This window comes from Copidosoma floridanum, unplaced genomic scaffold (genome assembly GCF_036245765.1).
Source record: "Copidosoma floridanum isolate Cflo_tuat_1 unplaced genomic scaffold, Cflo_Japanese_pri ptg000001l, whole genome shotgun sequence".
Taxonomy (NCBI): Eukaryota; Metazoa; Arthropoda; class Insecta; order Hymenoptera; family Encyrtidae; genus Copidosoma; species Copidosoma floridanum.
Genome location: NW_028321878.1, coordinates 11,539,877 through 11,556,030, shown reverse-complemented (window position 1 = coordinate 11,556,030; position 16,154 = coordinate 11,539,877). Strand labels below are relative to the sequence as shown.

At 39.0% G+C, this 16,154-nt stretch overlaps 1 protein-coding gene across 3 annotated transcripts in view; it reads left to right on the top strand.

Moving 5' to 3' along the window:
* The window catches only part of LOC106642229 (zwei Ig domain protein zig-8), a 266,917-nt gene extending 266,496 nt beyond the window's left edge, over nucleotides 1-421 (top strand). For 2 of the 3 annotated variants that reach the window (XM_089589916.1, XM_089590011.1), the window contains one exon: nucleotides 174-421. In XM_089589916.1, the coding sequence (XP_089446042.1) occupies nucleotides 174-265 (92 nt within the window). In that variant the 3' untranslated portion in view covers nucleotides 266-421. The remainder of the gene's footprint in view (nucleotides 1-173) is intronic. The other variant, XM_089589959.1, reaches the window with a different exon arrangement.
* Nucleotides 422-16,154: the final 15,733 nt, after the last annotated feature.

Genomic DNA, 16,154 nt, shown 5'->3' with positions numbered 1-16,154 from the left:
TTTAAATGAATAGTTTAATACCATTGGGTTATGATATTATCGCAATACTGTCAACTGCATAAATTCGGTGAATATGTGCACAGTGCCATTTTCATACATCGATGGTCCGATCCGATCCCCTCCTGACCCTCTGACCTCGATCCAGAGGACTTAAGTGTGGCCGCTTGTTTCAGGAGAGCATCCCGCGGCGATGCAGCACGGCGGCCAGGCCCACCAGCCCCGGTTCTACTCCCTGCTGCTCTGCCTCTGTCTGCTGCTCTATTAAAGCGGAGGTGCTGCGGAAACTACGTATGTACTCGACGAAAAGATGGACGCGACTAAGAAGGAGGGAAGAAAAAAGTGTGGGTCGAGAGTAGTGGTGTTTTCCTTTCTCCCTTTCTTTCCGCGTCTGACTTTCTGCGTTTGACAGTTCAAAGGAGCGATTTGGGGGTGCACCAGCACGTGCTTTTAACGCTTGGATTCGACGAATGGAAGAACAAGGCGTTTCAGAGGCGAGGATAATAATGGACCTCGTTGTCTGTGGCGGGTGCCGTGCGCTAAAACGGACAAAGGAGTGATTCTTTTTGGGATTGTTTGGCTGAATGTTGCTCGTCGGGTGTGTGCGGGTTGGATGACTCTTTTTTTTTTCTCCAATCTCTGGTTTGGCGAGAAAAAAATTCCCGAGTCTGTAATGCAGGAGCGTGGAATGATGGGTTTTTCCAGCTCGACGAAATACGTGACGGGAAAATTTGGGAAGTATTCAAGCAACGGGCATCCAAATACGAGTCATTTGCAAGTGTTTTCCTGTTTTTTTTCTGAACAGTTTAAATTGCTTTTTTTTTTTTTTCTAGCCTCGTTTATTTATTTTTTTTTCTCTGATTGGACGAGTAAGTAGTAGAGCTCTTTTTGCGTCAGACGAAAACTTGTTTTGCTTCAAACCAAATGAAAGAGGAACGTATTATATAGACTGAATAATCCTAGCCAAAAATTTCTCACCACTTTGTTCCGAAGTTATTAGGTAAAATTTTATATTTATTTTATATCAATTTGGAGCATTTTTAAAAAAGAATGATGTATATGATAACGCAGTGGCTCAGGCTCTCATAAAAAATAAAACAAAAATTTATTCACTAAACATTGGAAAAATGCTTGAGAAATGAAGTTTGTACATGCCTCAATTGGAAATTATATCGTATTTACACAATAATTACTGCCGTTTCAAGAAACATTAATTTGGTCAATTTGTAAATGTTATTGTTACATATACATATCCACCCGTCGTTTAATTGTATGACAACTCAACTTAATTTTTGTAAGCCAACTTGTTTATACCCTTGAATGTACTTCACGACCCCACTACTCTTTTTTTTTACATGTAATTTTCATTATTTGATAAGTATTTATAATGGCCTACAGAGTGTGCGTCATTGCAATTTATAAAAATTTGAGGACACAACGTGAAAATTTGTTACTCGTAATTTTATCAAGAATGAATCCATACCAAGTAGAAATCAAGAAAAATAAATGGAAAAAAGGATCATAAAGTCCGATAATTTTGTTGCGACAATTATATTACAACATGTTGTGAGAGTTTGGTAATCAAGATTTTATGATTAAATGTTCTACGGAAGTATTAATATGTACGAATATTGTATGACTTCTTTCAATTTGTTTTATAATGTAATGTACATTACTGCAAGAAATACATTACTTTAATTTATTTTAAAAACATTGGAATTTTGCAATCATTAGCATTTCTTTCTACTATTAAATTCAAATCAATTTAAAAAATTTTTAACACATTATTTACTCCTTTTATCAACTTGTATTTATTCTACGCTACTGTATTGTAACTAAAAATGCTTTGTTAATTCTTATTTTATAAATATCCAAGTAAGAAATGATTCTTGCGATGGTGTGCAGTTAGGATATCTTCAGAAGAGTCGGACTGGCTCAATTTGACTCGACTGGCGAGATTTCATTAAGCAATATTTCCAATGCCCGTTTCAATAATAATACTGCCATTGCGATGAAAAAAAAAAAATAATAATAATTAGATTTCCTTTGCATTTTGAAAATATCCGTTCACTCCAGCTAACCCTGATATACTATCATAACCGATGACTGATAACGAAAGTCGAACAAAAATTGTGATACGATTTTTCGAAGGTTTTATCAATTCATACTTTTTTTTTCACGCCAGTTTGCGATAGTCATACACGCAAATAAAAAAAAAATCATCCACAATGCTTTCCAAAGTGAGCAATTTTTTAAATTAACTAAAATTCCAATCAAAGAGCATCGTCGCCATCAACCCCGAAACGAAATTGGAAAAAAGGGAACTCGTTAAACAGCATCTCCTGCCCCCGCTTCCCGTTCCCTGTACCTACAGAGACTGCACTCTCTCTCTCAAATCGACATAGGCACGAAGCGCTAAAAAGCTTTTACCGAACGATCAGCCTCAGACTATTTACGCAAGATAATGACGAGGATCTGGGGGGGATGGAGGCGGCCAATCGGTGCGCCGATTCCAATCGGGATTACGTCAAAGTGCCGAGTGCGCGCAAAAAAAGTCCGTCCCCTTGAGTAACCAGCGCAAAAAAATGCACTCCGAAGACGACATGGAGCATTGGTCTGGAAGGAGCCACAATCGGGGTGTATTTTTACGGGCTAAAAACCACTTTTGTCGAGGGTAAGAATCCGATTTCCATCATCTCACCGGCGACGCGAATTTTCTCGGAGAGACATCGTTTTCCCTCTCGAAATGGAAAATTAATCCAATGACGTCTCACCTGCTCTTTGGAGGAGATTTGCGATGGTCTTCCTCGTAATGGTTTTTAATGCCGTGCGCAATAATACAAGAACGGTTTCTTTGGGTTGGAGAGAAAAATGATTTACGAGGTCCTGGGAGTACGGTTTTTGCGAGTCGAAATTAATAGCAAAAATAGCGCTCATCGGGGCTGGCACAGTCAAGTGGCTGACGGTAACTAATGTCGAGTCCAGGACGGAGGAGAGCACTAAAAAACAAGACCATTGGTTTGTGCGACTGGCCGAGGTTCCACATTGCTCGAGAATTAAAAGAAATACCAACAGGTATGAGGCATCAGTGCTCATACATTTTTATTTCGATCAATAACGCATCCTATATAAGTAATGAATCCGTAGCTGTTGAACCTGATGCGTGAGGGTTGTGCGTAGAGAAGCGACTGGGCTCGGCATTGATGTGGCGAGAAATCGGATTTTCCCCGCCCGTAAAATTACCCAATCTCCATCTCTGGGCGAAAAATGGAAAGAGAGGCTGCTGCGGCCAGCGGGACATTCATTTGGCGCGCACTGCAACTAACGCGATCGCGGAGATATCTGCTGGTTTTTTTTTTTTTTTTACCATTTTTTTGTTTGTTTTTCACTACTCCCTTTTTCACGATTCCAATGCATCGGGGTTCCCCGGAGTTTTTTCGGCCACGAGAGAGAAACGTTCCCCTGCATACAAATCGGCGTTGATTTTTACTTCTTTTTTTTTACCATCACGTTGCGGTTTGCTGATTAGCATTTTTAACGACGCCACCGATGTTTGTACCCCAATAAACCCTCACCGATTGTTTCCGATGAAATTGCGCGTCAGTGTTTTAAAACGGAAAATTCATCGTTTCAACGACCCGCGTGATTTAACGAGCAAACAAATTTGCCAAACCACCTCGCGAGAAAACGCGAGTAATTTATGACTCGTGATCATTACATCTGCCCGACAGGTTTTTCCCGCCCAGAGCCGCACTGAATTCAATCATCCCCCGTTACGAATCTCGAACTGAACATTTATTCATTTTTCTAACGTATGATTCAAGGCACGCGTCCTCGGTTGATCTCTATATTGATGAAAAGTAAACGCCGCAAAAAAAGCAAAAAAAAATAGATGGTGTTGGGTCACGTGTCGGGTCGTTAAGTTCGATAGGGGCCACGTGTAGTCGTGAATAATCAAAGGGAGCGTTGGTTGTCTTTGTCAGGGGCTTTTCCCGGTGCCATCCCTACGGGGGATGATAGGCAAAAGGTAATGTCTTCGGAACGCGAGAAGAACGACAGCTATGCGCATATATTACTTGTCGATGGTACACGTAACTGTATCGATGTTTCCGCTGCAGTTATTGGCTGTTTTTTGATGTTTCGCAAGCGCGGCTTTCTCGGCTTTCTTTACAACGAAGGAAATTACGTTGATTCGCTTTCAATAAATCGCCGGAGATTTTTCGAAAAACTCGAGGTTCTTCCAGAGTTAAAGTTAAAGCACCGAGGGTCGGCCGAGCCGAGAAATACGCTTGCGAGTTTTTTTCTTTTTTCGTTTCCGAGCTCAGAAATTTACGCTCGACGCAGCGAAACTTTATCGAGAGCACCTGTGAGCGTTGCTCTTTTAACTCTTATTTTTATTTTTCCTTTTTTTTTTTTCCAAATCGCTAGTTTGAACGAGATTCGCGAGTATACCTCAAGCCGAGACGTAAGGGCACAGTTCTCGCGAATGTAAAACCAAGGATATTGTAAATATGTACTTAAACAAAGTTATAAATATATATAAAACATAGATCTTAAGTCAAGTGTGAGAATGGCAACTTGGACGGTGCGAAAAGAGAGAAGGGCGTTTCGTGTTTTAGGAGACTGTTTTTAGTTGAGAAAAAAAAAAAAAAAAACAAATATAAATGAAATTATGTTGTATGGACAATATCGAGTAACGCTGCTACAATATAATGATATACATAACATGTACGCAACACCGTTATATATTGTTATTATTATTGATATTAAATACATTGATCGTGTCAACACTTATTGATTACTTTTTTTACGCAAACCACGAACACGTTACGATTGCATATTTTGACCAAGCGTACACTTAATGTTTAACTAATCGAATACTGTCTGCATGTGATCCGGTAGGAAAAATCTAGCCCTTTGATTCTGAGACTTGAGAGACGTTCATAGACGCTTTTGTTTTAAGTATAGAACCCAATGTGGGTTCAATTTTTCGTTCACATCGACAAAAAGTATCAAAGGTCTGGACTTTTTTTTTTTTTTTTTCTATATCGTCTATCGAAAAAGTAAGAAAAAAAAAAATAATGAATCAATCGGATCACAGTATAAGTCAAATTTCACGCGGTGCGAAAGCCATGTGTCGTGTAAAAAAGTATAAAAAAAGAAATTAAAAAAAAAAATTGCGAAAGAAATTATATTATAGTATGAAAATTGCGTATACATATACGAGAATAAAAAAAAATCGTCGGTTCGCGGGTAAAGATACGTAAATGGGAAAAAAAAAGAAATCGAAAGCCCAACGGGATGGAAGAGCCGCTCATATATAATCGTTAATGTACCGATATCAGTATAAATATAAGCGCGTGAACGCGCGACCCAAGTACCCCTATTATATACGGATGATAATTGTAATCACATTTATTGTCGACCCTGTCCTACCCTCCTCTTCATCCTACCCCTTACAACCTAGTAAGTGTCAGTGAAATAGAAAAACAAAGTATCGCACGAGTAAGCGATGATGATGATGAAAACTCAAGCGTATATATACAAGCTTTCCTTGACACACACACAGTTGAAGGATATAGTACGTGTAATGGGAAAAAAAATACCTATGTTGCGTGGACGGAGAGACAGACTTTGACGCGTATGTATGCGAGCGTGTGATGTAATTGTATGCGTAAACGATTTCGTTTACATCGTATTTTTCGGTAGTTGCAATGCGACAAGGTTTGTTTCTCAATGGATTTCTACACCTTTGGTTTTTTTTCCAATTTATCGTATAATATGCGTGTACAGTTGATTTTCCGGAGGTTTTTATGATTGAATCGTTCGTACAATATTAATGAATTGTATACACACTCTCCATGCCGACGAGACAAATGCAAATGTAATGTAAGATAATACAGGATAAATCATAATATTAATGATAAAATGTGCTTAAAGGTATTTGTGAAATTCTATCGACACAGAAACAAAGTTTAAATAAAAGATAAATCTCACGTGTATTCGTTTATTTCTCGACAACTCCTCCTGATTATCACGACAGTTTTTTTAAATTCCACCACCCAATCAACTTTTGAATAATTTTATCATTGTAATTACAATCTTTTGTTTGTTTGTTTTTTTTTTTTTTTTTTTTTTTTCTTTATTTCTTTGTCTTTATCATTATTATTATGAACATTGATATAATGTTTGAACTATTGATAGCAATTGATGTTAAAAAATCGATTGATTTTTGAATAATTTAATAATTTACCCTATCATTTTTTTGTCTTATTCTACATGATGCGTTAAAAGAAGGAAAATTATTTCAACAATCTACATATAATTCCTACTACGAAAAACAATGCACTTGTAGAAGCTTAAAACCATCAGTCAGCCTCGATGCCACAATAATTCAGCTCACGGACATCAGCAGAGTACTAATGATCATCTGGAGGAGGAAAAGTTGATATAGGTATACATGCATATGCAGAGTAGTCCAAACTGACTTGCCATGATAACACACCGCACGTAATAATTGGGTTCCGGGTAAAATACACAATAGAGCCCCCCCCCCCCCCCGAAGCATTGGCGTTGTTGTGTGTTATGACCAATAGTCTACTGAAGTGAGGCAACATCTTACCAACGAGTAAACTCCTTTGTTTCGAGCTTACATCTTTGAAACTGTACGGCCTCCAGGGTAATTTTGCGCTTAATTCATTGGTACGTAATTTTGTACTTTTCACCTAAAATTAAGTTAATCAGAATTGAAAAAATGCCGTTTCGAGATATTCATTTCTTCACGAGTTTTGGGTACATACACTTTCAGGATCGAAGCTTATGCAAAATAATATGCCTGGTAGAATATTATTATCATCCCAAGGGATAATCTCAAAACGTAATTTTAAATCCATTCCGAAAATCGTTAAGTACCAGGATCTGCCTCTTTCTTTTCGCCTCAAGTTGCGTTATCATTATTTTTCAAAGCCCTTTTCCAAAACAATGACAACCTCCACGATAACTATATATAACTGTCACAACTCTGATTCCGGCGAAATATTTTGGTACACCTTGGCACAAAATAATAGCACCTCATTGAGTCTTCCATACAGCATCGTGCTCGGGGAAAAAAAAAAAAGTCTCAGCAAGCTCTCGGCGAGACAGAGGAGAAGCGAAAAAACGTCAAAGAGTCAAAAACGCGAGTGAAAGAGCTACGTTCACTCGTACGTTCGCGCTCTTCTTTGCTGAAACTAGAGAGAGTTGGAGCGAAAAATCATCAAACCAGAAGCAAAAAGATCCTCTCGACACCCTCTCTTTGCCCCCTACGGCGCGTGTGACACGGGAGCCTCCTCTTGCACACTTTGGCGCGTTCGCGTGAAAAAAACAAACCCAAGGTGGCCGCTGAAACGGCTGCTCGCGAATCCGAGAGCACTACGCCGAACAAATGTACTCGCACGTGACGTGGGGGAAAAAAACTTTTCAACCGAATTAACGACGGTTAAAAAAAAAAAAAAAAGGGCAGCAGGTGCGAACGCTTGAAACGAACAAAAAACTCTCGGGTCTACCACACACGCACGTCAGAGCGTGCGCTAACAACCCCCGAGTGAATTGCTTAGAAGCTAAGTGCACGCGAAATATTTGCGTTTTCCGCGACAGCGGTAGTGGGCTCGTGTTTACGACGTGTAATTAACCAGCAGAGGTGGAAACTGAGTAATTGCTGCAGGCTAGCCGTGGCGTTTCTCTGGAAAAGCAATTGCGCCCGATCGGCTGTGACCCTTTTCTGCTCGTGAATTTCGCTCCTGTACTCTCTCTCTCTCTTTCCCTGACTGCTTTTTTTTTTTTTTTTTTTCTCTTGATAGCAAATTTTTTACAGCTGCTGTTTTCACTCGCCATTATACACAGATATTTTTAAAGCCTCGTGGATGCAATGGTGCTTTCCCATCAAAACTCATCGATGTTGCGTTGGTTTAATAATACGTGTGCAAAAGTCAATATTGTCTTGTTAGAATTCGCATAGGGTTTTAAAAATCGAGTTTTCTACAAAGTCTCTATTGAAAGCGTATCATTGGAAAAAATTGATACCCGATGTTTACCAAAAAAAAAAAAAAAAAAGCGAAATAAAACTTTGAAAAAGCCCTACGTTTTGAATCAATGTCCAAAGATCGTAATATTTACTCGCTTTCTGCGTATTTCAAAATATCGAGCTGCGTTCGAGAGCAAAGGAAAAAAAATTTATTTAAATACAACCATCAACACATCCGTTTAAAACGGACTCGAATCGCGTGTTAAAATGATTAGCTTTCATTTTTACGGTAAGCTTTCGTTTCGCGCAACAATCACTGCGTCGTATCAATTCAAGTTGAATTGAGAGAAAAAAAAATTTTCAAAAATAAAGCTTCAGTTATATTTTCAGACTAAAAATCAGTACATTGCAAGTGCAGAGAAGAACAACTAAATGAAAAATTCAGACCAAGCACTACTTGTAGTTCTAATGGTGTACGTAGAGCTTACAGCGGAAGAAAAAAATGTCTGTTTTTGACTTTTTTAGCACATATTGCAAAAATCTACTCACTATATTGTGTCAAGGTGATAAGTGCATTTTTAAAAACCTTCAATACGCAGATCCAGCCAGCGCTCGCAATACGTTTTTAACAAAAGCCGCTGATGGTACACGCATTTGTCAGAAAATATTTCCAATACGAGTGCGATTCAACAATAGTCGAAGCTTGCAAGCTCTTTCCGATAGTACAGGTGACGCGTACACGTGGTTTCCCCGCATGGATTACTTATACGCCTTTATCCTCGTCGTCTCTCTGTTTGTCGCGTCAAGCCATCGGTTGATTACAATCGCTGTATCGCTATGTACCTCGATTTCAATAAAAAAAAAAAAAAAAAAAAAAAACTTGGCACAATCATCGAGATTCCAATTTCAAGAATACCTATCAGACGTAAACATGGAAAAAGTTTGATTGTAAAGTCGTACTAGGGGACGCAAATGGTTTAAGGTACATTTACTTCCAAACTTGATAAATGACTCCAAAAAGTCATCTTTACATTGCACTTTTGGCTTATTGAGACACCGTAAACACTACGACGCGTCATCTGTTATCCCAAAAATCTTAATTATCTAAAGCAAGCTAGCATCAATCCGTTGCAGCCATAAATTTTTCAACACGACCTGATAAATTTCTAAAAAGCACTGCCAGAAATCCATCACCGATGCACTAAGCTTGGACTCATAAAACACGCGAGCCGCGAATTTGTGGGAGAACGAATGTATACCTGTGTATTCTGTGCACACAGGATACATGTATACATGTAAATCAAGCGGCTTTTGTTTACGTGCGGTATACGAATAAAAAGAAAAATTTGTAAAACTGCAAATACAAACCGTACGAGAAAAGGACGTGTTTGAGAATATCGTGTAATCTTTTTGAAAGCTTTCATAAACTTCCATTAGAGTATATCAACAAAGTTTTAGCTAAAATTTGTACATGCAGGTATGTATACCATAAGAACTACAAAGTCAGCTCGCTATACCAATGTACAATACGTCGTAGGATCCATTCATTGCCATCAGCTTGTCCACGTGGTGCTACCAGAAATCCATCCATCATGTAGTATAATATTTCATCCACGGGGATCACGTGGGCCTCTCGAGCACAGATATACCGAATTGCTTACGTAATTTTATCGATAGGCGAGAACCGGGATTCCCCTGTTTTCCTCGAGTGTCATTAAAAAGCGAGTCGGGCGAGCAGTAATTATATACTCGGTGGACCCTTGCGATTACCCTCACCCTTCGTTATCCAAGTGCTCTACAACAATATCGCTGTGTGGACACCAGAGAGGGTGGGGGAGGAGGGTTTCCCCCGAGGACACCGGGTTGTACACTTCGTGCCGATTTTTTTCCGTGCGACTACGCCCATTGTTCATCGCCCTCTGAAAAAAATCAAAAACTCCTATAGTTTCCCTTTCCACCTTTTGTACGTACCTATGTTTTTTTTTTTTTTTTTTTTTTTGTATATCATCCACTCTTCTTTTTTTGTCGATTCGAAAAATTTTAAAAGCGCGCTGTTTTTTTCGTTCTTTTGTTTTTAAAACCCCTGGGTGGATGAATATATATTTTTTACAGTTATCATGAAACACATCGAACAACCGCAGAATATATGGATTTCTGCGTTTTTCCGACTATTTTTATTTTGTTTTTCTTCGATTTTATTGCTCGACGAGTACAACACATATATATATAAAGTATAAAGATTGGGCGTGACTTTTACACACAAACTGCAAGAATCAGGTTTTTACCTTCGGCAACAGCCGACATCAGGATGATTCCTGATAAAAATACCCTGTGAAATTTTCCTCCCAGATCCCGTCTTGGAGCCCCAACTTACCTGCACATGTACTTACAACAATACACGTACAGGAGGGACGAGGCGAAAGCCTTAGAGACTCGCGCGAGCGTTAAAGCGATTTCCGCTCGAAAAGAAAGAAGAAGCAGCGGCGCAGTAGCTGTGGTTTTGCGGTGCAGTCGTATAACGACGACGACAGGGCGTACATAAGTATACATATATTTATACCCACTGCGCAAATTTTGCAGCATCTCGTTATTTTCCGGGTTTCTGTAAGACCGACTGACAGACGGGCGCATCCCAGCCGCCGGGGATTTCCCGACTTCTCTGCTATACCTTATTCTTTCTCTCCGTCTCAGTCTAAGCGGGGGTATTAATGTTTATACTTTGCGTTCGAGCCTTCCTTCGCGCGTCTTACGAGTAAAGAAGAAGAAGAAGGAGGGGCTGAAGATATCCCCGTTGTAAATGTGTATACGCGCGTGAAAACGTTAAAGTATGTTTTATTCATGGGCAAGAGAAACGTGTACATCCACTTTCAGTTCTCGAGGATTTAATATTCAAAGATTAGTTTGAAAAAAATAAATAAATAAATAAACAAAACGATTAACAAGAGCGCGTTTGACGAGTTACGACGAGTTGTAAAAGTAGGTTGTTGAGTGCTCGTTAAATACCGTGCGCCGTTTAATTAAAAATATCAAGTATTACGACTGCAGCAGGGGAAGTCAAGAGCCGTTGGGCAGTGCGGCTGGTGCTCTTCGTTTAAGCGGACTGGGTTTTGCCGTGAAACCACCGATACACGGTAGAACAGGCTGGAAGAAATTAAAAATTTCAAACGTCAAAGGAGAATGAAAACGTTTTTTTTTTTTTTTTTTTTTTTTTTTTTTCATATTTTCATCGTGAATAATTTAATTCAACGTTTTCGAAAAGCACGACGTCATGCTGGAATTAAATTTCGTTTCGGCTTATTTAAGCTTTTAGCGGATTATGAATATTAACATACTGGTTGCAATGCAAATTAAACAGGGGCACCCCATCCTTCCGCGTTTTTATCTCTCTCTCTTTCTCTCTTGCTTATTACCCTCGAATCCTGTATCTATATGGGCGTGTACAAAACAATGTTCACTATAGCCGGAAATATCTCGAGTATACCTCTGACCTTTTCTCGGAGAGGATTAACATTTTTCCCGAATACGTTGGTTGAGTAGTAACAGTTGTTGAAAATCATCGTGAGAGAAATAATGGAAATTCGCGTTAATCAGGAATCCCATCGGCCAAGCTTTTGCGTCTATGTCTGACCGTATCCTGACTCTGACTACTTGTACCCCCCGAGCGATTCGGGCCAAGCCATTATCATCACCTGTACGCCTTCTGCTTCCTGGTGGGATGTACTTCCAACGCACAACAATTAAGATGATGAGGGAAAAAAAAAAAAAAAAAAAAGGATTAAGGAACGAAGAAGCAGCAGAATTAATTATTTCGAGGGCGGGCGAGCTCGTAGAGGTCATTACGCGGCTGTAGCGTTTCTCTCTTTTCTATAGCGTGGCTGCTGGCGCAGCGCGTGCTCTGCGGTATTGATTACACACAGCCTCTCCCGCCCGGCCAGGTGTGCACGAGCAGGGTCAGATCCCACCCTTCTCTCTCGGGCTCGCTGCAACTCCCACTCCTGTACCACCTGCGCGCCTCTACACCTTGCCTGCTCTTCCAAGTATATCGTATCGTTGCCGAGTGTTGGTTTTTTTTTTGTGCGTAAATATTTTATTTACTTTTTTCTTTTATTTGAATGTGAATTTTTTTTTTTTTTTTTTTGGTGAGGTTTATACCACAAATATGTTTCGTTGGAAAATCAGAAGAATTTTTTCCAAACTATTGCCTGCTCCTCCAAGTATCGTATAGGGCTTCTACTGAGAGTATATTTTTTTCATTTTATACGTAAATCTATATTTGTTTACAATTGGAACGTGAATTTTTGTTTTTATTTTATTTGTTTTTTGTTTCTTTTTTTTTTTTAAATTTATATCGTGAATTGCAGCAAAATTTAAAAAATTTTAATAAATCTGGTCATTTTTGCTCAAGTCAAATGTCAAGTGCCACTTGCTTGAAGCCTCTGTAACGTGCGGAAGTACCATAACACCCTCTTCTTAGTCAACGATTTTTTCTTTGATATTTGTGATTATTTTATGTGCCAATTGATTACAATATTATTATTCAAATTCATTTATTCTTTACACTTTTATCCAAAACACTTTCGTATTTCATCCCCACATTAAAGTAATTACGATAAAATCAAAAGGTGTTCTTCATTAAAAAGATCTAAGTCTCGAATATATTTTGCTCATTACTTGGCACGTAAGATTCATAATTAAAATTAGATCAAAAATGCTAAATATATGGGTCGTCACAAGGATGATCCTCAAGAGTTTCGAAATGACATTTTAATAACACTCGGGAACTTGGGATCTTTATCATACTCGTAAAATCATTTGAGCTTCGCACACGTAAGATATCTCTCTCTCTATCTCCTGCATTTCATCCTTATGACATTTGAAATATTCTTAAAACAATCTCTTTTTGTAAGACACAAATATATAAGAGACAATTGTAGAAAATTTTTCAGAACTATGCATAACTTTTTCGTCAAATATTCTCCAGACTAATAAATTAACGAAGAAACATCGTAAATGTTTTCTCACTTGGCACTAAACAGCCAATAACAAGCGTTGTTGAAATCCCACTCGAAAAAAAACTCGTCCATCATAAAAAACAGCGCATTTTAAACAACTTGTATTCCAACTAGTTCTGGTGTGGATTCCAGCCCATCACATTTAACTCACACGGAAAAAAAATCTACTCGCAAATATGGACCAAAATTTGAGGGGACACGTCTGATGCTCTGCCTCACTTGAATGAAATGCCTTTGACGCTTCTCTGCAAAAATGACGAGGTTGTTACTCTATAGCTGCTGCTACTATGTAGGTGTGTACATACAACAAGTCAGGCAGTGAATTGCCACGAGTTTTGTCTCCCTTTGTTTTGGATTTCGTCATTTGGCTTCTGCTGCTGTTGCTTTTTTGTACGTTTTGTGTGCTTCAGATGTGTGTAATAGAGGGTTGCTTTTTCGAGGATTTTTTTTTTTTTTTTTTTTTTTTGTTTGGCTGGGCGGGGCAAGTGTCAATTTGAATGACAAATAATTTTTAGCAGCATACGTGATTCCTAACGATGGCTGGTCATAATTATTACTACGACTTTTTTTCATCCACTTTGTTTTAGAGTGTTTTTCAGGTACAACTGTATTCCTTGTTCTGTTTTTGGATAGAGAAAATAAAAGCCATCAGCCAAAACTGTAATCAACGAATTGATAATAGCATCTAACGTCATGCAGCATATACGCCGAAATGATTCTCTAAAATTAAAACATTTTGTTGCAACTTGTATCTTTGGAATTATGTATTTTATCCTTAACATGCATTATGGAACATGAGATATTTCATGAATATAATATGATAAATAAGGTGTGGTGCAATGTTTTTTAATGCATTTTACGCTAATCTCAGTTATTTTGAAATCCTAAACTGTAATTTTTATTTTTTATTTTTTTTTTTATTGAGCATGTTAAAAAAAAAAATACATCCCGAGTAATTTCTTCAACAAATTAACAGTAAATAGTACGTAAAATGAAACCGACGAGAAAAAAAAAAAAAACATGTTCAGTGGTCATCACTTTGAAAAATCTATTTTCATTACTATTGTTATTATTGTGTTTTCCTACGTAGGGAAGTTATAGTGTTATGAGGAGTTTTTCTTTGTAAATATTACCTTCGCATCTATTCAACGGTGTTATATTACAAAGCTGGGGTGTAAGACTTTTAAAACTAATCCTAAATTGCCTTAGCGTCACTTTGGCGTATAATATGCGTGTATAGTTAACGAGCACAAATGACTTCGATAATTTTCCGTTGGAAAACAGAGAAAGAGAATGCAAAGAGCCAAAATATCGTTGCAAGGGATGCGAATGTCGTTCAAAGCGTCAAGGATCAAAATATGTTTGGTTTGATTAGTTAGTTTGAACTTATACCAAATATACAAAAATGCTAAAAAAAAAACTTCTTGATAAATCTGTAAAGTTTTGAATCCACCAAACCTATCTCGTCACGCGTCGGAAGCTGTAAAAGGAAAAATCCCTTACCAGGCTACTTACGCCAACGATGACTGACATTGGTTTTCCGCGCGTTTTTAATTTCTCGATGAAACGCAGCCAGAGTCCCTATACATTTGCATTTTAGCTTATCTTCTTACGTGGCTTTTTTCCGATCCGCGCTCCCGTGGGCGTCCGCGCTTGTACCCCAGCACCCGTCGACTTAATCCCCGTAACGGTGAGTGCGGACGTTTTTTTCCGGGACGCTCGTCTCTTGCGATGACAGGGGATTAAGCCGAGTCTCCTGCAATTGTTGAAAAAATTTTCAACCATTTCTTCATCCTCTATTTTTTTTCTTTTTTTCTTCCTTCGTCCCGAGGACGTAGTGTTTTCGTGCTTGACACCGGAAAACGTACATAATCTTTATGACCCAACTGCTTATCCTAGCCAGGTCGCCAAATTTTTTTTTTTTTACCTGAAAGCATCATTGTTTTGTGGATTTGTGGATGAAAACAAATTTTAAAAAATGCCAACCGATGAGTTTTCCATTAGATCTCACGTCTGGTTTGAAAATTCATCGTAAAAATTTATACGAACCGTAAATTACACGTAGATACGAATAGTGAAGTTAAAAGTAACGAGTCCACAAAAAGTCGCAGGCTACGCCGAGCTCGACCCAGCTCGAGTGGTGTTTTAATTCTCCACTATCCCCGCAGCACTTGAAGCTTCGAGTCCTGGGTAACTCGATAAATCGCGATGCTCCTCCGGTCCAGTATCGCCAATAGGGCAACAACAAACTCCACTTGACCCCCACACCATGGAGAGACAGACGGCGAATAAAAATATTATTCAATTAGAGTTTTCCACCTCCCCAGCGCACGGCCTGCTTTAATTTTTATTTTTCTCGTCCCCATTTCTCTCTGCCCCCTCCGACCCGCGGTGCAACCAGCAAATTCCCTATATATTAGCTCTCACAGGGTCTCCCCCGTCGTCCACTCGCTGGCCAATTTTCCCTCTTTCCAAATGTCATTTGCACACGCGCTGCATGCCCTCTCTTTTTCCTCCACTTTTTTTCTTTTCTTTTCTCTTCTTTTTTCACCACCAGTGCGCGCCTCTTTCTCCATACATTTCCACAGAGCGCAAGGCGTGACAATGGCCCAGATGTGTTTAGTTCAGACGCCGGCCGGCTCTCGCGCTCTCCCGGTGTCAAAACGAATAAAAGCGAGGAGGCGTCGTCGTTTGTACCTCGTATAGCTATCGGCGCAGCTGTGAAAAACGGCCCGCGAATTTCGGGGAAAGAGTCGTACGTCTCTTGCTCTCTGCGTGTACCCTTTTCGCCCTGGAAGAAAAAATAAAATAAAATAAAATGGTGCAAAAGAAGGAAAGCAAAATAAGCGATTTGCAGAGAAAACGAGGGGCCTTTACGTGTGCATGTACCTCCTTTTCGTACCATCACCCATTGTTTTCGACTTTATTGTTTTTTTTTTTTTTTTGTTTCCTTCCCTTCATTTGCCAGCCTTGGCTGATATTTTTCCCGATAAATAACCATAAGTGCGGCCGACACGCCCCACGTATATACGAGTCAGCGATGACCCGAGGGTTATTATTATTTCTCTCGAAAAGAGCGCTGGATGCGCATGGAATTTTCCGCTTGAATGGACAGAGGAGGGGAAGAAGAATAACCAGGAAAT